Source organism: Nerophis ophidion, linkage group LG08 (genome assembly GCF_033978795.1).
Source record: "Nerophis ophidion isolate RoL-2023_Sa linkage group LG08, RoL_Noph_v1.0, whole genome shotgun sequence".
Classification (NCBI taxonomy): domain Eukaryota; kingdom Metazoa; phylum Chordata; class Actinopteri; order Syngnathiformes; family Syngnathidae; genus Nerophis; species Nerophis ophidion.
The window spans coordinates 41,397,680-41,420,021 of NC_084618.1; the positions used below are offsets into that span (position 1 = coordinate 41,397,680).

The 22,342-nt window shown below is 37.6% G+C and overlaps 1 protein-coding gene and 1 long non-coding RNA gene across 2 annotated transcripts in view; one reads left to right on the forward strand and one right to left on the reverse strand.

Moving 5' to 3' along the window:
• The first annotated feature begins 1,066 nt into the window (after positions 1-1,066).
• On the forward strand, positions 1,067-21,290 carry LOC133557786 (uncharacterized). The gene is made up of 3 exons (XR_009807847.1): positions 1,067-1,167; positions 2,367-2,490; positions 21,080-21,290. It is a non-coding gene; the product is annotated as an uncharacterized LOC133557786 (long non-coding RNA).
• Positions 1,700-22,342, reverse strand: part of LOC133557785 (zinc finger protein 516-like) — a 53,201-nt gene continuing 32,558 nt past the window's right edge. The window contains exons 2-5 of the mRNA XM_061908580.1: positions 11,930-13,388; positions 8,835-10,001; positions 8,698-8,762; positions 1,700-2,469 (exon numbers count right to left, since the gene is read on the reverse strand). Of these exons, the coding sequence (XP_061764564.1) occupies positions 2,419-2,469; positions 8,698-8,762; positions 8,835-10,001; positions 11,930-13,238 (2,592 nt within the window). The 5' untranslated portion in view covers positions 13,239-13,388 and the 3' untranslated portion in view covers positions 1,700-2,418. The remainder of the gene's footprint in view (positions 2,470-8,697; positions 8,763-8,834; positions 10,002-11,929; positions 13,389-22,342) is intronic.

The following is a 22,342-nucleotide window of genomic DNA, read 5'->3' on the forward strand; positions in this document are numbered from 1 at the left end:
GTGCCCCCCGCGACCCTGATAGGGAATAAGCGGTAGAAAATGGATGGATGGATGTATTCCGTTTATGTTTAAATCTAACACAACTTCCCAAACTCATATGGAAATTGGGTTTGTATTTAATAAATACCGGTAGTAAAATGACTGATATCCTTAACCCAAAATGCATTCATTTATTATTTAATGAAAGTCAGTGTCTAAAATAATGTTTTTTTAAATCTTTATTTAATAAATAGCACTATTTCTGATATCATTTATTTTTTGGTAGTGTCTGATATACTTTATCCTGGATTCATTAATTTATTATTTATCTATATGACTGTGTCTATACCGTTCATTCTGAATCAGATTTATTTAATCCCAATATCCCCCACTCCCCAAAAAATGTATGTTTTACTGAACTAAATTTGTTTAATGAATACCACAGTGTATTCATTGTATTAATAGTAGAGTGTCTGATATATTTTACCCTAAATTCATTCATTTACTATGTACTGAATGGCAGAGTGCCTGATATTTTTTATCCTGAGTTTATTTTATTTAATAAATACCACAATGTCTGATATAATTTATTTAATGAATAGGAGTATGACTGATATCATTTATCCATAATTAATTTGTTCACTGTTTAATGTCTATCATTCATCCTGAATTAGTTTATTTTAATGACAACCACAATGCCTGATATTATTAACCAAAAATGTATTTATTTTTGAATTTTACTTTACCTGATATAATTTATATGGCATTTTATTATTTAATGAATACTACAACATCTGATATTTTTTATTTTAGGAGGATTAGTTTCTGATATCATTTATCTTCAATAATGAATTTATGAATAATGAATAATAATTTTTTCATGAATGGCACAGTGTGTCACGACATGTTCAAGCAGATCTAACATTCTTATTCTTTCCTTAGTTTAGTGTTCTCTTCCTTAGTTTACTTTTCCACTTCCTGTCTGAGTCCCTGAGGGCTTTTTCCCTCACGTGTCCCTGAATAGCAACCTGTGCACACCTGTTCGTGGTTGCCAATCAGGCTTCTTTATATGCAAGCCTGCCCTGTAGTCAGGGCTGGAGGATTATCAAGTGCTGACAACCATTACTGTTTGTGTTGTATGTAAACTGCACAGTTATTGGTTACATTTGCTTGTGCTTGCACTTTCTTGTGAGTATTAAAACTCTTACATGCACGTCAACACTTTTCTCCTGCACCCTGAGGTCACAATTACAGCAGCGACGTCTGTTCGTGACAGTGTCTGAAATTGGTTATCGTGCGTTTGTTTATTTAATCAATACCACAATGCCTAATATCTATTTAGAGTAGTATTGTTGGATCTATTTTAGTCAAAATGTATTTGTTTTTTATTTTAATGAATTCTATAGTCAGATCTCATTTATCCTGATTTTATTTATTGAATGAATACCACAATGCTTAAAAACTTCATTGAATATTTAATAAATGGCACAGTGTTTAATATTGTTTGTCCTGAATTAGTTTATCAATACCAATGTCTGATATCATTTATTCAATGAATAGTAGTCGTGATATCCTTTATACTGAATTCCTCCTAAGTAATTTGTCACGTTTGAGTTAAAGTGTAAACAATTGGCCGTGTTATAACAATATTAAACGTTAAAACAAAACATACAAGTGGTCAAAATATACTTTTTGATTCAAAAACAAAGTTTTTTGCAGAACAATTTATTATCTTTCGTTCAACATTTCTGACTACAAATAAATCAAGTACATAGTGTTACAATTTCACTCGAAACAAAAACATAAATAAAACTATCATGTACAAATGATTTCAAAGTCAGTACCCGTCACTCTCAGTAGTAGTCACAAGTTGATGGCTTTTTATGTTTGTTTTTGGTGCAAACACATTATTTCTCTCTCTAGGAGGACACAAATACAGTTCAGGGAATGGAAGCTAAAATTAGGGGGGAAAACACAAAAGTAAGCAATGATGTGATGGTTTTAGTGTTTGGACCTGGAAGATAATAAATGAGGACATTGCTGGCATGAATGACACCAGTGCGTGTATTTACACAGAAAATGAGAGAGACTTGTTCTACAGTTTGGCAAAAAGTAAAACATTTGCAGTAAGTTGGGAATGTCAAGAGTTAAAGCTGTCAGTGGTATTGTCCATTTGGCATGCTTTAAATGAAATGATAAAGAAAATAAAGTAAAACAACGATGAATTTATTTCCATATTAAAAGGAAATGCAAGGACAGAATTGTCTTACAATCAAATGTCTTTGTAGTCTAATTTCCAGTTTCACATTTTACTTTGCTTCACAAAATACTTGTTTGCATTTGTTGTGCATAATAATCAAGTGCCTTAATTACTATTAATGTTTTAGGAAGTCACGGTGCGTCAGTCAGTTTATCAGCGGGGAGGACGCAGAGGAGTCTTCACGTTCCTTTGTGGATAGACCCTGAGGTGGAAGTGGAGCGACTGGTTACCTGTAGGATGACACAGAGGAGGTAAATGCACTTCAAGATGCTCAGCTTTCAAGTTATGACAGATACAGTACAGGGCCCTTATTTTGGTACAATAATGCCTCAATACTTTTAGCATATCAAAATGTGGAATACAATTATGGAATAGATTGAGCTGGGGACTCAAATAATGTACTAATTGTATGATCCGGTGTGACAAATCGTACAAGTGTACGGGATTTACATGGAATACGGAAGAAACAGAATGCTGAGAACCACAGCATCTGATTTCATTTGTCCTGAATTTATTCAATTAATATTTAATGAAAACCATAAGGTCTGATATCATTTATCCAAAATTCATTCATTTACAGTATTATTTAATGAAAGTCACAGTGTTTGGTATGATTTAAGTGACCGATGAGTGTGTGCCGGGTGCCGCTGATGAAGAGTGACTTCGAAGCAGATCGAAGAGTGACTTGTTTACCTACTGTGAGTAAAAAAGCCGGCGTGATTCAAGAAAATGACTGCAAAACACAAGAAACTCGAGGAAGACTTGGAGGAGATTAGAAAATCTATCAACGCCCTGTCGGAAGATGTAAGGACAGTGGCCAAGCAGCAAGACACACTAATGGAGTTGTTGACCGAAATCAAAATGCTAAAAAACATCATCAAGGAGAAAGACAAGAAAATTGTCGACCTAGAAGCCAGAATTGACGAACTTGAACAATACACCAGAATGGACGATCTGATTATAAGCGGACTGGAAACCAAACATCGCACGTATGCAAGAGTGGCCGGGACTCGCAGCAGGGACGCTGACAAGGACGCCGAAGCCCCGGCAGACGAACTTGAGACACTTGAACGGCAAGTAATTAACTTTTTTACAAGTAAGAACATATCTCTTCAAAGTGGCAGCATTTCGGCGTGCCATACTATCCCCAGGAAGGACAGCAGAACCAACCCAGCCATTGTGATCCGGTTTGTGAATCGAAAACATAAGACAAAGTTACTACGGCAGGGAAGGAAGCTGAAAGGAACTGGGGTTTACATCAATGAACATCTTACAAAGAAGAACGCCGACATTGCAAGACAAGCACGCATCTTCAGAAAAGAAAACAAGCAACATGGACACGAAACTGTAAAATCATGATTCGGCTAAATGGACCATATGAAGAAGCCAAAGTTGTCACGATTCCAGAGCTCCGTGACTTGGATCAATATAGATGAGACCTGCTAGGCGTATGACTGACATGGCTCATCCTTGGCTGGAGATGGGGAAGGCTTCGCGACGAGAAGGTGAGACAACTGAGAATCAAGCGTCTTCAAGAGCTGAATACATGGACTATAAATTACATGACTTTGAATAAGATGTTGACCCAGATAACCATCTGTTCAACTCAATCAATGCTACTTGTGACTACTACACCGAGGAACAATTTAATGACAATGTTAGCTTAGATGATAAATTTTCTTTAATACATTTCAACTGCAGAAGCTTATATGCAAATTTCTCAAAGATTGACGAATACTTGAAGACTTTAAACAGCAAAATCAAAATAATAGCACTTTCTGAAACATGGATCGATAAAGACAGAGGTATTGACTTCTCCATTGACGGGTATAAGTTGTATCACAGTAGTAGAAAAAACAAGAAGGGAGGAGGTGTGGCCCTGTTTGTTGACTGCGACTTGAAATGTAAACCTGTCGAATGTATGACAACGGTAATCGATGATTTATTTGAATGTGTAACTGTGGAGGTAGACATAGAAAAGAAGAGAAATGTTATTGTTACGTGTTTATATAGGACACCTGGGTCTAAGGTAGAAGCATTTAATGATAGTCTGGAAGAATAACTGTGTAAGGTAAAGGAAAAGAAAACATTTGTCATGTGTGGCGACTATAACATAGACCTGCTAAGCTCACCCAGAAATAAATCAACAAGAGACTTCTTGGATGTGGTATATAGTAGAGGGCTTTATCCATTGATCACCAAACCCAATAGAATATCGACAAATTGTGCAACGTTAATTGATCACATCTTTATAAATGACATAGAAAATAATATAAAAAGTGGATCAATAATTAATGATATAAGTGACCACTTACCTGTGTTTCTTACATATGACTGTCAAATGTATAGAAAGAGGGAGGAGAAAACCCATAGGTATACAAGGAAAAGGACTGAAGAGGCAATAAATACATTTAGGAAGGATTTATTTGAAGCAGACTGGAATGAGGTGTATGTGGGAGAGGCAAATGCTGCATATGAGGCTTTTCTTAATATTTATTTATCATTGTATGAAATACATTGTCCGAATGTATGGAAACAAAGAGACAGCTACAATAAAAAGCCTTGGATTATAAAGGGACTACAGAATGCTTGTAAAAAGAAAAACAAACTTTATAGAGACTTTATAAAAGTAAGAACAAAGGATGCTGAAATGAAATATAAGGTTTACAAAAACAAATTGATAACAATATTGAGACAAGCTAAAAAAGACTATTACAATAACTTACTAGGAAAAAACAAAAACAATATTAAGCTATTTTATCAATGAGGATAATAAGATAACAAATATGAAAGAAGTAGCAAATGGATTCAATTCTTTTTTTGTGAATGTTGGACCCAAATTGGCAGAGAGTATTGAAGAACATAAAGATATACATAGTGGATGGAGAGGGGGAAGCAAAGTGCTACAGTCTATGCTTTTAGGAGATGTTAGTGAAAATGAAATTCTATCGGTTGTAACAAAACTGAAAAATAAGGCATCAACAAACAGTGATGGTATTGACATGATAATTGTAAAAAAGACTATTGACTGTATCATCAAACCTCTGTTATGTTTTTAATCTCTCTTTTCAAACAGGGACTTTTCCAAATAGAATGAAGGTAGCAAAAGTAATTCCACTCTATAAAACGGGAGATAAACATATATTTGCTTATTACAGACCAGTGTCACTGCTGTCACAATTTTCTAAAATAATTGAAAAAATATTTGTAGAAAAATTAGACAGTTTTATTGAGAAGAACATGCTGTTGAGTGAGAGCCAGTATGGATTCCGAACTAATAGATCCACTGCTTCAGCTGTAATGAATATAATGGAGGATATAGCAACAGAAACTGATAATAGGAAATATACTATCGGTGTGTTTATCGATCTTAAAAAAGCATTTGACACTATAGATCATTCTATATTATTGTCCAAGTTGCATTCACTTGGTGTGAGAGGAGTAGTTTTAGAATGGCTAAGAAGTTATTTAGATAATAGACAAGAGTTTGTGGATTTTTTGGGTAATACATCTGAACAAATGAGGATTAAATGTGGAATTCCACAAGGTTCGGTTTTGGGACCTAAATTGTTTATTTTGTATATCAACGATATATGTGAGGTATCAAAGTTATTGAAATTTGTTTTATTTGCGGACGACACCAACTTTTATAGTTCGGGACATGACTTAAAAGCGTTATCAATACTTATTGAACAGGAAATGATTAAACTTAAGAGATGGTTTGATGTCAACAAATTATCATTAAATGTAAAAAAAAAAAAGTTTATGATTTTTGGTAAGAGGAAAAGAGAGGACACCATCAAACTGTCGATAGATGGAATTGATGTAGAAAGGGTTTCTGAACTTAGATTTTTAGGAGTGATACTGGATGACGGTCTGACATGGAAATGTCATATTGCACATGTACGAAAAAAGATGTCTAAGAGTATTTTTATATTAAACAAGGTAAAATATATGTTAGATTATAGGGCAATGCGCACATTGTATTGTGCACTTATATTGCCATATATCAGCTACTGTGTGGAAGTGTGGGGGAACACATATAAGAGTAACATAAAGGCATTGTGTCAATTACAGAAAAGAGCTATAAGGATTATTCATAAAGTAGATTACTTAGAACACACTAACATTTTATTTATTAACTCTGGACTATTGAAACTACAGGAGCTAGTAAAGCTACAGACATTGTGTGTCATGTTTAAGGCTAGAAGTAAAACATTACCAGCAAATTTACAAAAAATGTTTGTCATCACTTCTGAGAATACAGAGCATAGAAGAAAAGGTCATTTCAAACAACAATATTCAAGGACAACTTTAAAACAAATGTGTACATCAGTGCTGGGGGTAAAATTGTGGAATTCTCTTTACAACGAGATAAAAAACTGTAAAAATATATTCCAATTGAAAAAAATATATAAAGATAGAACAATAAGATCATATGGACAGCCATAAGTGTTTACATTTTGTTTTTTATTTATTAGTTTGCTTATTTTTTGTCTGGTTTTGTATTTGCTCTGTATCATTCCGTGAGGTGTATATTATATTATTACTATTATTTTCTTGGTTTGATTTATACTTTATGAAGTTTTGCACTTGTTGTGTTTTTCTTGTGTTTTTTGCTTTTGTTTCATTACATTTGGATATGTGTTGGCTTAAATGATATTCATGAAGTAAGATAATGTATTATGTCAAAGGGGGCAGGAAATTATAAGATTTTCTTCATCCTGCTCCTCAGGAATTGTGTGAATTTAAATTGTATAATTGTGATATAATTATTTATCGTTCTATATGCACATCAATGAATGAGATAAATAAAAATGAAATGAAAAATGTATTCTGAAGTTCTCCATGTATTATTTTAATAATGCTACAGTGTCTGATATCATCTATCCTGATTTTTTTTTACATTTATTTATGAATTCTGTAATGTCTGCTACCATTTATCCTGAATTTATGCAAAGATTATTTAATATTGCCACAGTTCATTCAGTATTTAATAAATAGCAAAGAGTCTTGTATAAAGTACTTTCTGTTCTATTCTATTATTTATTTTTAACTAATTCATTTACCTACAAACTTAGCATATCAAAATAGTGACTAAAATTACAGAAACTATTGAGCAAGAACATACTAATAATATGATCTGGTTGGAGAAACTGTCCAAGCTTACGGTATTTACAAGTAACGTAGAGAAAGCTGAATGCTGAGAACCTCAGTGCCTGATATCATTTATACTGATATCCTGAATGTGTTTGTTTATTTAATGAATACAACAATATCGTTTATCCAAAATGTATTAATAAATAACAGTGTTTGATATCATTGATTCAAAATCCATTAATTTATTGTTTAATTTAGTTAGTGTCTGATAAGTTTTCTTCTGAATATTTCCGTTGATTTCATGAATACCAGAATGCCTGGCATCATTTATCCTGAAATTCCTTATGATTTAATGCAGTGGTTCTCAAACTTTTTTGAGCGATGTACCCCCTGTGAACATTTTTCTAATTCAAGTACCTCCAAATCAGAGAAAAGCATTTTTGGTTGAACAAAAGAGATAAAGAAGTAAAATACAGCACTATGTCATCAGTTTCTAATTTATTAAATTGTATAACAGTGTAAAATATTGCTCATTTTGTAGTGGTCTTTCTTGAACTATTAGGAAAAAAAGATATAAAAATAACTAAAAACTTGTTGAAAAATAAACAAGTGATTCAAGTATAAATAAAGATTTCTACACATAGAAGTAATCATCATCTTTGGGGTTTGTAATAGAGATCCATCTGGATTCATGAACTTATTTCTAAAAATGTCTTCACAAAAAAACAAATCTTTAACATCAATATTTATGGAACATGTCCACAAAAAATCTAGCTGTCATCACCGAATATTGCATTGTTGCATTTCTTTTCACAGTTTATGAACTTACATTCATATTTTGTTGAAGTATTATTCAATAAATATGTTTATAAATTATTTTTGAATTGCTATTTTTAGAATACTTTTTAAAAATCTCACGTACCCCTTGGCATACCTTCAAGTACCCCCAGGGGTACACGTACCCCCATTTGAGAACCACAGATCTAATGAATGGCACAGTGTTTAATATGGTTTATCTTGCATTTGTTTATTTATTTAATGAATAGCAGTGTCTGATATTCTTTAGCCTGAATTCATTGCTCATTATTTATGAATACCAGTGTGTGATATCTTATGCTGAATGTGTTCATTTATATGATGCAAAACACAAAGTCTTGTATAATGTATCCAAAATTTGTGGTAGCCATTAAACAATATATAAACTGTTCCTGATATCGTTTCTGCTGAAATCTTATATGTATTATTCAATAATTGCCGTAGTGCCTGATATTATTCATCCTGACTTCTGTCATTGTGCAATTTCAATTGAAACACTTGTATTTTTTATGAAAATTAAATAATAAAAATCGGACACGTACTTGTTTGGAAGCTTCAGAGGAGGAATGGACTTCATTTCCGTAAATTCCGTTTAGCCGCAGCATTGCTGCAAAGAAAGAAGTGGGTTGTAAATGTTCGAAAATGAAGTGTTTTTTTGTCTTTAGAGGAGTCCCCTCACCTTGTGGATCAAGCCTGGGGTCTACAAAGCCCCAGTGCTGGTAGTGCGCTGCCAGCTCGTGAGGGCTGTAGTTCTTCAGTAGGCTCAAGACGTCAAAGTCCACAGGCGGGTCCATTGCTGGGGTGTCCCGCTTTCCCTGAGCGAACATCAGCGGTTCGAAGTAGGCTCTGTGGCCCCACATGCTCATGGCGGCCCACAGGTCAGCATCTTTGGGTGCTGGGGAGGAGTCACATGAACGCCTTTGTGGGTGGAGTCTGTCTGTGGATGAATATGATGGCGCCCCGGCATGACTTCGGGCCAACATAAGGCCGAGACCTTCTTTCGGGAAGACTCCTTCCACCGTGGTTCTCCCAGAGGCGCCCTTGTTGGACGAGCTAGCTTGGCTGCTGGGAGGTTTACCGGCCCTCTCCGCCGCCCGCTGTTGCTCACCAGATTTCCTCTCGGGTGCTCTCAATCTAGAGTCCTTAGACTGAGGCTTGGACTTGGCACCTGATTGGCTCTTGGCGGCCGTCTGCTTGCTGCTGTTCTTTGGAGCGCCACCTGGTGGTTGCGTGCGCTTACTCCTGGGAGCAGGCAAAGTCGGGCAGTCCTTCCCTTCCAGGAACGGCGGGGGTCCTGTGCGCCTCCATTGGGAAATGCCCGTCTTTGGACTCCTAAGACTGTACGCGCACGGGGCCCACTTGGGGGCCACAGAGCTGCTGGTGCCAACCCTGTGTGACACCCGCTGGTGGATCCACAGCACCTCCGGATAGCAGGTGGCATGCGAGCAGTACGGGCAATGATGTCTCGCCAGGCATTCTTTTTTAACGCAAGACACTTGTCCTTTGTCTCCATCTAATGAAGACAAGTTCAGAACACCATCTGATTCTTTTCCTTGAACTTCACTCTCCTCCTCATTGCCCTTCTCTGTCTTAATGTTCAACTCCGCCAACCCCACACCAGGTGGTCCAGGGTAAGGGTTCCAATATGGCTGACAAAGCAAGGCGCTCCGTTTCCTGAGGTAGTCCATGTACCGCGAGGCCTTGGAGACACTTTGGTTGTCGGAACGCGAGCTCTGTTTTCCGCGAGATGCCGTAACGTCCCAATGCTGCATGTGCACGTGAGACCTGAGGAGCGAGGCGTCGGGGGTGTGGAAGTCACAGTGCTCGCAGAAGAAAGGCTGGTTATCTGCAGGCAGGGGGATATAGAAATCATGTTTCAAGTGGGAGACAAACGAGTTGGAATTACTTTGCAAGACATGCTCGCATATATGTAATACAGATGTGCTCAAAGTTTTATCATCATTAGACAATTGACTATTAGATGCCCAGTAAGTACAGTTAGTCAGTCCCCAAAAGGTGTGTGCCAAAGTTTGTTCTGATTTGGTGAGACACCCTAAAGTTACAGTGGGTGTTTAGTAAAGCTGTGTAACAAATTTCAAGGTATTCTGAAATATGGGGTTAAAATTGGTGCCGCCATTTGAAGTATTTATTGTAAAAATAATAGCACAGGCAACACATTTTCACCCTTTTATGTGCAGCGGTTCAGGAATACCTGAACAGAAACAAATAACAGTCTTTGTTTCGCATACAGTACATTCATTTACTTGTGATGTCAGTTGCGGTCCGTTAAAATCTCATTTGTTTACAGGTTTACGATCGCGAAGCTACTTTTTGTTGGCATGTCAATGGGTTTGCCCATTGTATGTTAGCATTAAGCTAGCAGCATAAGACAACCTTTATCCTGTATGGAAATGTATTCCACCTGAATTGTGGATTTACCATGATTCCTGTAGGTACATTTCAAGTGTTTTATTAATGTACTTTCCTTCGTCCCATGACAATAAAGAATAAAATATGCAGCAACAAATGAAAAATAAATTAAAACAATGAAAATAAAATAATATATATTGATACTAACACAGCATTAACAACTTTTTTTTAGCAAAATAATACGACAATGCCATTTTGACATGCCATGCCCGCTACATCAAAAATTGATTAGACTGAAACAGTGAATAATGTACACTCATTCTAGAAGTGTCCCAATTATTTAACTCTCAATACATCCTGGATATATTTTGTACCATTGTTGGTTCTACGTTTAACATTAGCATATGCAATTCTTTAAGGTTTGGTCTCTGTTTTTCACCAGATGGCAATACATTTTCCTATTTAAAGCATGCAGCAAAATTATACAAATTTTTAGTCTTTTTTTATCGTGAAGTGAATTATATTTATATAGCGCTTTTCTCAAGTGACTCAAAGCGCTTTACATAGTGACACCCAATATCTAAGTTACATTTAAACCAGTGTGGGTGGCACTGGGAGCAGGTGGGTAAAGTGTCTTGCCCAAGGACACAACGGCAGTAACTAGGAACGCACAAGCGGGAATCGAACATGCAACCCTCAAGTTGCTAACACGGCCACTCTACCAACCGAGCTATGCCGTGCAATATGAATATATATTGATGTTTGGAATTATTTTTAACACTGGAAAATATAAGGCAAGACAATATATGTTACAGTATAACTATTTTTGCTGCAGTTTTTGGAAAGCTGTTATGTTTTGCCATTAGGGTTAGATTTCTTCTCATGGCTGCAAAAGACTCATAGATTCTGATTCAAAATGAGGGATTATTGTTATGGATTAATTTTGCATTTGATGTGTGCCAAAAAGAACTGAACCGTATATACCTTTTTTCACATTTTGTTATTCTTTAAAAAAAAAAATTGTGATAACAGCTTCCAGATGACATATTTTATTTATTTGATACTTTGATATATTTTATTTAATCATTATTACAATGTTTTATTTAAAAAATAGCACAATTATGTTATTGTTATTCAATATTTTTATTATTTGGTAAATAAAAGTACTAAAAAAATTACTTTTTGTTTTATTTTCCTTGTAGTCCATCAAAGAATTTTGACAAGTCCACACTGGCTTGTAATTGCACCAGTGTTCCACATGAGGTCTCTATCCACAAAAACAAATATTTTCAAAGTTCTTCATTCATGAAGTCTAGATAGAATGGTAGCAAAATATTAATTGATGTTTCACGCTGGCAAACATTACCGAGTGTTGCTGAATAAGTGCCCTGTGGCTCTTCCTACCTTCAGGCTCCTTATTCCTGTCGTCATTGGTGTGTTTGGGGAAGACTCCGTCCTCCTTTACCGTTCTGTTTTGCAGTGCCTGGTAGAACGCATGACCAAGTCCGTTCAGCAGGATCCGGTCTTTCTGGCACATTTTTTTGTCAGAGGTGGAGAAGGCAGCCTTAGCCTGAGCCAGACTTTTTTCCACCCGATTGAAACCCAAGTCGCCTTTCTTCTTCTTCACACCGGGCCCCGAGGAGTCCATTTGCTTCCTTTTCTTGTTGTGCTTGATGGGGACGTACTCGCCCTTCTCTGTGTCGTACGCCACCTCCGCATCAGCAAGGCGCTCCTCCCAGCCTAAACATTTCTCTGTGGCCTCCGCCAGTCGCCCCCTGGTGGCCAACTGCCACGCTTGGTAGCTGCAAACGGGATCCAGTTCTGGAATCCGCCGTCTCTCACTTTTGTCCTCCTCCTGCAGTCCAACACGAGTGAGCTTCAGGCCTTCCAAGAACTGGTTCTGCGTGACACCCAATTCAGAGGCCTCTGGGTCCTGCGGTACTCTGTGGTTCAGCTTGTGTAGCCTTTCGTGAATCCTCAAGGTCTTTCCGTCAAGGAAGAAGTTTCCGCATGCAGCACAAAGCTCGTAGAGGCACTCGTCGTTGGTCAGCGACTCGGGATTCTGGGGGACACCGTTGATGGTGGTGGCCGGTTCCGGACCCTTTCCGCCCCGCAGCTGGGCTTTGACCCGGTGAATGCGCATGTGACTCTGGAGGAACCACGCCTGGCGGAAGCGGCGCCCGCAAATTCGGCACCCATGGTCATGAGCGCCGCGGTGCCGCTTCATGTGTGACTTAAGCAGCAGCACCTGAGGGAAGACTTGGCTGCAGACGGCACAGATGAACGTCCCCGCACCGTCCCACCCGCCATCATCCTCACCTTCAACTTCAGAATCTTTCTTCTTGCCGGCTTTCTTCTTCACCTTATCATTGGCGTTGTGACCTTTGCCAGAGACTTCCTCAGGAGTGTCGGGCTCCATGGTGTCCCCCCCTCCTTGTGCTGTATCAGTGTCCCCAGGGTTCTGGCTGAAGAGACCCAGTTTGTGGCTCCGAATGTGAGCCTTCAGGCTGCCTTTCTGGGCAGTCCTGTGATCGCAGTAAGGACATTTGTACGGTTTCTCCCGGGTGTGTCTCCTCATGTGCTGGGATAAAGAGCTGAGGAGGGGGAAGCTGCGACCGCACACGCCGCAGGTATGACCTGAGGTCCCGTCTTCCTCTGTCGCCGCCTTTGACATGGATTTTGATGGATCCTCCTCCCTCATTTTGGTCTCCATCCTTCCTTCTCGAGCGGTGCTAAATGGTCGCTCACTTCTTTGTCAACAAGGTTCAAAAAGTTTGTAGGTTGTACAAAAATCTGGGAACCATCACCGCTTTTCAGTCATCCTGGTATTTGACGGGGATGCATCCTCGCCAATCAAGAGAACCTGTAAATAGAGCAGGTCAAAATTATTGTAGGCACAGAGAGAACCCAAGCACCTGCCCTTTAGCCCTGCGTATGAAAAGTTCCCTATCTTTTCTCTTTATTCATTGAAGTGAAGTTAATTATAGCGAAAAAAAAGTGCTTGCTATAATAAATCCCCCTGTATGTGTTTTGATATCTAATTTGAGTTCTTGTGATAATTTTTCTCCAAACTGTTCGACAGCGCTCAAAAACTCCTCCTCCTTGTGTTGCGTTAAGCTTACAGTACATCTCCTCTGACATTCATATCAGACACAGGCAATAACAAATTTTGGGAAATCTGTTGATGTTGTTTGGTGCAAAATCAACCAAAATATTAGCATCGCTAATAGACGTTTCCAAAACAAAGTAGAAAAAACAAGGCAAAGCTGTACAGCTGTTTCGCTGATGTTTTTCATGCCTAATGAAAGGAGAGAGGGCATGTTTAACATTGGCATTTCAAGTATAGCAAATTTCCCGGGAAATGTAAATTTCTTCACAAATTGCGGAGGATTGGTTAAAAAAACATGCCCTAATCAGGGCTTGAACCAAGTCCCTTACCTTCTCTGACTGGTAGGCAATGTTCGGCATAACGGCGTAATATGAACTTTTACTAATAATGAGTGGTCTAATGAATTACTTAACACCAATGGCGAGACGTTTGTAACATGACATGCTACTTTTGATGTGTATGTCAACAAGCCAGCTTCAGAAGCACAGCAAGTGCATCCATCCATCCATCCATTTTCTGCCGCTTGTCCCTTTTGGGGTCACGGGGGGTTGTTGGAGCATTCCTCAGATGCATTTGGGCGGAAGGTACACCCTGGACAAGTCGCCACCTCATCGCAGGGCCAACAGACAGACAACATTCACACTCACATTCACACACTAGGGTCAATTTATTGTTGCCAATCAACCTATCCCCAGGTCCAGCAAGTTCAATGCAGGAAATATCTTTATAATAATAAAAGCAGCAACAAGTACCACACTGAAATGAACTTAATATCAAATAGAAGGCATAATAACATATTAAACAACACACACACACACACACAAATACTACAGAGTATTATGGATGAGATATGAAGATTTGCAGATGGAGATATGAAGGCGCTCTCAACACAATGTATTAATCGCGATAGCAGCTGAAGTCCCTCCACAGTTCAAAACCACTTCTAAGTCAGGAATCCTCACCTCCATGGTGGCAAAATAAACTGTACTGTTATCACTGGAGGACGAATAATAGTTGAACATCCTACACAACATACTGTAAGAGGATATGTTAACCGAAAGCTCAAACTCTTGAATGTAAAAGGAGATTAGTGTATGAGAAATCAATGTGCATACAATTACGTATTGCTAAAATAATTAAATGCTAACTAAATTCATAATAAATGGTAATATGTTTTTAAATAAACTGTTAATTAAATTTAAGAGACAATGAAAATACAGCTTCACCAATTAAATAATTCCGTACTAAAAATACTTCTAAGACTTACAATCGAGACTTCTTCTGTTTCTTTGATATTGTCATTGTCATGGTGGAGAAATGTGTGACAAGTGAGTTTGGCGGTCCTGTAGAACAGTGGTTCTCAAATGGGGGTACACCCACCCCTGGGGGTACTTGAAGGTATGCCAAGGGGTACGTGAGGTTTTTTTTAAATATTCTAAAAATAGCAACAATTCAGAAATCCTTTATAAATATATTTATTGAATAATACTTCAACAAAATATGAATGTAAGTTCATAAACAGTGAAAACAAATGCAACAATCCAATATTCAGTGTTGACAGCTAGATTTTTTGTGGACATGTTCCATAAAATATTGATGTTAAAGATTTCTTTTTTTGTTAAATGTTAAAAATTAAGTTCATGAATCCAGATGGATCTGTATTACAATCCCCAAAGAGGGCACTTTAAGTTGATGATTACTTCTATGTGTAGAAATCTTTATTTATAATTGAATCACTTGTTTATTTTTCAACAAGTTTTTAGTTATTTTTATATCTTCTTTTCCAAATAGTTCAAGAAAGACCACTACAAATGAGCAATATTTTGCACTGTTATACAACTTAATAAATCAGAAACTGATGATATAGTGCTGTATTTTACTTATTTATCTCTGTTTTCAACCAAAAATGCTTTGCTCTGATTCGGGGGTACTTGAATTAAAAAAATGTTCACAGGGGGTACATCACTGAAAAAAGTTTGAGAACCACTGCTGTAGGGGACATTTGCTGAGTCGCGGCCCAACAACGGGCCCTTGCATTATAGTTAAAGGGCAATTGCACTTTTTTGAAATGTTGCTTATCGTTTACAATCATTGTGAGAGACAAGACGACGAATGTACATGTTTTTCAATGCATTCTAACTCGTAAATAGAAGTCTGCTTACAACGGAATGGAGTCAATGGAAGGTTGTCTATTCCACCCATTAAGCCCTCTAAATAAGCATTCAAAAACCGCCAACAATACTCCATTTACATTTCGTGACTTGAATATCAACCAAGTATTAGTGATATTCTTACCATAAGCACTAACGCAGACACACTTTTTATAGCAGCGCCGAGATAACGAAGATTACTAACTACTTTGTGTGGCTATGTAGACATCATCGGCTGGTGATCTGCTTTCCCGCCTCGGAGCTTGTGAACATTTATTTTAGATCATAAATATGAATTTTACCTTGATAGTAGAGGTATGAGGACATAATCCAACAAATTGGTAAATTTTGGCATCAAATGTAGACCTGGATATGGCACACATTTGCATCAGTGTGTGAATGTGAGTGAATGTGGAAATAGTGTGAAAGCGCTTTGAGTTCCTTTAAAAAAAAAAAAAAAAGGTAGAAAAGCACTATACAAGTACAACCCATTTACCATTTAAAAAGATACAAAAAGACGCTTGGTTTCACTCCCCTCTTTTATTTGCGAGGGTTATGGGTCATTCTTCATCTAAACAGGAATTTATCAACATCCTAACAGTCGGCATCCTATTGACGGCAGACAGTGTACAATAGTAATGTTTTATTATGTTTGTTGTCTCATGAAGTTTGCAGTAATCAGGGATATTGTTGGAAAAAAAAGTAAACGTCAGAATACGTTTTTGAAATTAATGCACCACCGTTTGCTTAAATGAGCAAAATACGTAAATATTACATGTTATAAATGTGCCTGTTACTACATTACATATATACTTACATCATGTATATAAAAACTGGATGGAGGTTTTGGATACGTTTTTAAGCTCTTTCATAGGCAGAATAGAAGGACTAAAATGGGCTCCATTGTAAGCAAACTTTTGATTGCATTTATTTATTAAGAATGCTGTACACTAACTCTCCATGCTTCCCAGGGATGCACTTAATTTTTCCCATAAAAAAAATATACATTCTGAACGGGTGACATAATGAACAAAAACCATTAACGCAACCTATGATGATTTTAATCTACATTTAAAACACTTACTTGTGGTCCAGATCAGAATCTCTTAACCATTTAGATTTAGGGGTGCGGGGCCCACTCAAATATTCACACTGAATTAGTAATCTTACTCTTGATTGTAATTGTTTCAATGATTACATCCAACCTACTTACAGTCCCAACCTTGTCAAATGATATGTTACAATGCATAAAAAAAAGTAAAAGGTGTGCTTGTCTTAATGAATGATAGGGAACTGAGAGACAACCCCGCCCCCCAGTTGCCCTTTAAGAAGCACTGCATTAAATGATTTTGAACATTCAAAGTATCAGTATCAGCATTGGTATGTTCAATAATGCCCCAGTAACTACTTGGTATTGAATCAATACCCAAATTTGTCGTTTCACCCAAAACTGTCAATTATTGAAACAAAAGACTACGTGCTTAGTATAGTTTAACAGAGCCAAAGTACAACAGAAAGTATCCATAGATTCATAAAAGTTTTGTGAATATAATACAACTAGAAATTATGTAATATGTTATTGCATATATTGGTAGCCAAATTAGAATACTTTATAACCTGTTTTGAAATGGTTCTTTTAACATTTATATGCCAAATAATATACTGTAATACATATTGTTATCGCAGGGGGCTGCAATATATATTGCGATACAGATTTTAGGCCATATCGCCCATACCTACCTGACCATACGTCTTTGTTTTCTGTGTAGATTTTTCTACACAAAAACAGCATTTCCCGTAGATTGTTTTCACATAAGTCCAAGCTGGTTTGGGTCACAGGAGTATTCATATTTATATGAGGGGAAAGAAGCCCTGCACTGATCATCCATTAAGGACAATTTGCAATAACACAAGACTCCAGTGTAACCTTTGTCTCCCCACTAGTAAAGAGGCGCCTGTCCGCTTGTATTAAGAGAGGGTCAGGCCTGTGTGTCCAAATTGAGTGTGTGAGGTGAAGCATGAAGAGTTGCATTCATTCCTGACCAAATCAGGATGGGCCCTCGGGGGTCAGCACACTCTAATTCCCGATCAATAATCCATTATAACCCAACTTTGTTGCAACAAAATTGGCGCACAGAGACGGGGCTAAGTGCAGACATCAAAGGAGTCTATTGGTGATAAATGTAAACATTGCTGTTTAATTAAAGCAACGTCTCTTCTTCATTGTGCTTTGAGTAATGGCGGCTAAGAATGAGGAGAATCATGAGTATGTGGGATTTAAGTACTCTGCAGCACAATGGTCCCAAAGTCTTGACATGTGACCAAGAAGATCGTCCTCTGGCCGCGAAGTAAAAAAAAAAAAAGTAAAAACCTGCTATTGTCGGCCGCACCAGAACTGTCACATCGACTCATCGTCCGCCCTCTCCAGCCCTTGTTAAGGGGGTTGAGAGGCTCATTGTTAAAAAGCAAAAGAGGCTGCAGCCCGCATGTCAGCGGCGCCTCAACGTGGGCAAGAACAACAGATAAAGGAACTGAAAAAGAGCTTGAGATTTTTTAGCTTGTCTGTCTGAGTATCTGCCAGACATCTGTCCTCACGCAAGGTTTATCCACTGCACTGGAAATGACAGGGAAAATTTATCATGTACTAATCTTTTTTTTAAAAGTGCATGTGTCTAAATTGTTTCATTATTAAACAAATGGACAATTGGTTGCTAGGGAAGTAAGATGTTTTGCTTTATGGTGGCCATGTTTTAGTAATGTGCTAATGATTTGCAGCGCCCCCTTCAGGTTGTGGTCAAAATGCTTTGTAAGATGTGCTAGCATACATGTAATGCAGATATATTCAGTTTTATCATAATGAGACGGATAATTAATCATTTATGGACTATTAGTTGTTAATTATGATGTTTTGCTTAATGGTCGCCATATTTTTCAAACAATCCTACTCAAATTTTATACAAAGTTGCTTGTCAGTCTCCTAAAGGTGAGCACCAAACCTGGTGGTGATTGGGCAAAACACACTGAAGTTAGTTTGTAGAGGTGTGTGAGAAACTTGTCAATCGAACTTGTGGGGTTTCATAACCACACCACCATATGGTGTATTTGAAGGTGAAATAGGGGACACATTTTCACCCTATATTGTGTGGAGGTTCAGGTAGAAGAGGTTGCTTACACAAATACATATACAAATGGGGTATCGAAAACAGTTCGGTCAAGAAATTAAAAAAAATAGCGATTGATTAATTATGATCTGTTATCATTAATCTAATCTTTTTTTGATCACACCTAAAAATGCTTACAAAAGCTCTAAACTTGAGGTATTTTCATTTAAATACATCACATTATTATAAAGATGGACATAAACAACAAAAAAGTATTTTTTTTGCACAGACTTCAACTGATGCAGCCTATTGTATTTACTAAAATAAAGGTCCATATAAATGGTTAAAGTTAATATAACATTAAACAGTACAAACACGTTTCTTAGCAATAGGTATTGAAACTGCTGATTTTCCTTCAGTTTGAGATCAAAAATAAGATTAACACAATGAAAAAAATACAACATGCTAAATACGACTAATTAATTAATTTCAATCAATGCAATAATTTAATACCCACTGTCTTATTCAGAGCTGTGTTGATCGATAGGCCCTCAATCAGTATTAGATGTTTTTTGTGAAAAAGTATATTAACGCCATTTCTGATTGTTTCCTTTTAATGCAGATCACGAATGACGATCGCCTCTGGCTGACACTTTATTTGTAGTCCCGCAAGCTAGCAGCTAAATATGTGTGTTCATACACAGTGTGAAGCTGCTCCCCTAAATTAATATTAATCACTTCCATTACAGCATGTACACTACAATTCTTAAGTAACATTATCACTGTAGGACAATGCTAAATATGTTATACACCAAGAGCAAAACAGTAACAGGCATTCTAATAGCTAAGATAACCGCTAAGCCAATAAATAAGTACAGAGTAAAGTTTAAGAAGTGTAGATGGAACACCGTTGCAGCTGTATTTAAGCAGTTATTAACATGAAATGAATAAGTAGATTAAGAGTCTAAAGAGAGTACAATAAAACAACACATGTACTGCAGGAGGAAAGTGGATCGATCGATACGTTTATTGTGTCGATACCCAGCATAGTATCAGTATGTTCAATGTTAGAGGGATTACGTCTATTTTTAATTTTTTATAAATATTTATTATTTTTTTTGTTAATGTTTACATAATTATGAAATCATTTCCTGGACACGGGAGGATGTTAAGAGCAAAAACCAAACAGTTTAAATATGCATTGTATGCTTTCTTGTTTTTTTTTACTATTGATTTTGTTTTGCTCAAACAATTGTCATGGAATAAATGAAAAAAAGGAACTACATTAAATATAGTGTTTATTGTTCCACTGTCAATAGCACTCACCATAAATACATGGAATAGTTTAAAGTCAATATAGGTGATTAGAATTGGTATCGGAACCGGCAGTATAAAACCCTGATTGGAACACACCTTGTCTGAATTGTTTCACATGACTGTTGATGACATACAGTATGTGGCCCCTTCTATGGGTTTTGGTCACAGGTAATACAGATATCCTCAAAGTTTTATCATCATTAGACAAATAATCAAGGACTTACAGTACGGATGATGAGTTGCTCAGTAAGACGATTTGCTTGTCTATTCATTTTTTAACAGTGCCGCTATGTGGGGTATTTGCCTGACAAATAATAGCACAGGCAACACAGTAGGGGTTTATGTTTTGAAACATTTTCACACTATTGAGTGAAGCTATTCCGGTTTTAGTTGAAGTGCCAGTGAGCTACAAAAAAAAATAAAATCAAAAATTAGGGTTTTGGGATGAGCCTCGTGGTCCAAAACATGGCAGGTGTTTGCTGAAGCAGACGCCGTCAGATTAGTGCATGGCCAATGTGGCACACTGTCTCTGGGCGGGTCGGGGGTGTGGAGGATGTGCAAGAGAAAACTGGAGGGTGGCAATTAGGGGGTTAAGGTTAAAGCATGGGGGTTAACACAATGGGGATGAAGTCAACAGATGGGAATAAACAGGCCATCGTCAGCCTTTTTGTTCATGCAACCTACATGCTTTCATCTGCAATGTTCACGTCACGTATGCACCAAACATGCATATTTGTTCTTGTCACCCCCCCCTGCTTTGCAAAGCTCTCTATGGAGTATGCCTGCAAAGTACTGCACAAACATGTTGCTCCAGGGGGGCTCAAGCTCATATCTTTTAGAATCCCTCACTCCCCTTTTCTCCTCTTTTCTTTGGCAGATGAATAGGCATGTCCACTCAGCTGTCCCCACACTGATTCATCCTGACGTCCCAACCAGCTAAGCACAAACTCCCTATGGTTAGTGCGCTCTGATATCTGCGCGTGAGTGTGTGTGTGTTCTTGTATGAAAATAGCCACTGCCGGTGAGTCGTGCATGCACCAAAACCGTGGGTGTAATTTCCTGCCAGGTACATCAAAATAGCATCTGAATTAATTCTCCAAAGAGTCAAGCTAAAATCTCTATTTATAGACTTGTTGTAAACTGGTAGATTCTCTGTCATTTTTAACAATAATGTGCACATGTGTGAAGTCATTGTAAATAGTCCAAGCCAGCAGTAGCAGGCCCGTGCCAAGCTACCGCTGACTGGCGATGTAGCATGTGACCGTCCTTATGCTCGAGTTCAAAGCTCGCTTGCTAAGCCGCACCTCACATCTAGAACTGTTCTCCCCCCTCCGCCAATAATAATCCTGTCTGTTTTCATCAAACAGGAGAGCATGGAACAAAACCTAATATGCCAATCGCATTGCTGTTCGGAGGCAAAATGTTGTGTAAATATATAAAGAGGGATTTTGTTTTTCGGACATCCCCCCATCATTTACCCCCTTGTTCATCTTCAAGTAATCCTTCCCGAGCTTCCACAAATCCGAGAAACATTTGCCGCTTCAACAAGTAAGCTGTCAGTATTGTCTTGCATCAGCAAACACAGACCTACTGCTTTTGTTTCTGCAAGTTTATTAGTAAAGCTGCGCCATAACAACAATTTGGGTGCGCACCTCAGTTTTATGAAAGAGGAGACCGAGAGCACCAAAATGGTGAGGTAACAATAGCGTGTTTATACTAAAATTTTGCAATGACTAATTGGCTGTATTGATAAACAAGCAGCAGTATATATGACATATGTTGTCAAAAAGTACCTGGTAGTACCTACTTTTGCCCCAGTGGTGGCCAAACTGGGCCCAGAAATGTCATCAGGATTCAGGGGGGGTGTTTGCAGTACGTCATTAAAGGGGAACTGCAGGTTTTTTTTAAATGTCGCCTATCATTCACCATCATTATTGGAGACAAGAACACACATTTATTTTTGTTTTTTTTTCTCAGGATTCTAAACATGATAAATGCTTGGAAGATGCGGATAATCACTCACCATTGTAGCCTTCAAAGCCTTCTAAAACAACTTTAAAACCATCCATCAACGCTTTATATACACACTGCAAGTATATAAATAAGGTAGTAACAGACATGTTTATACCAATATTTAATA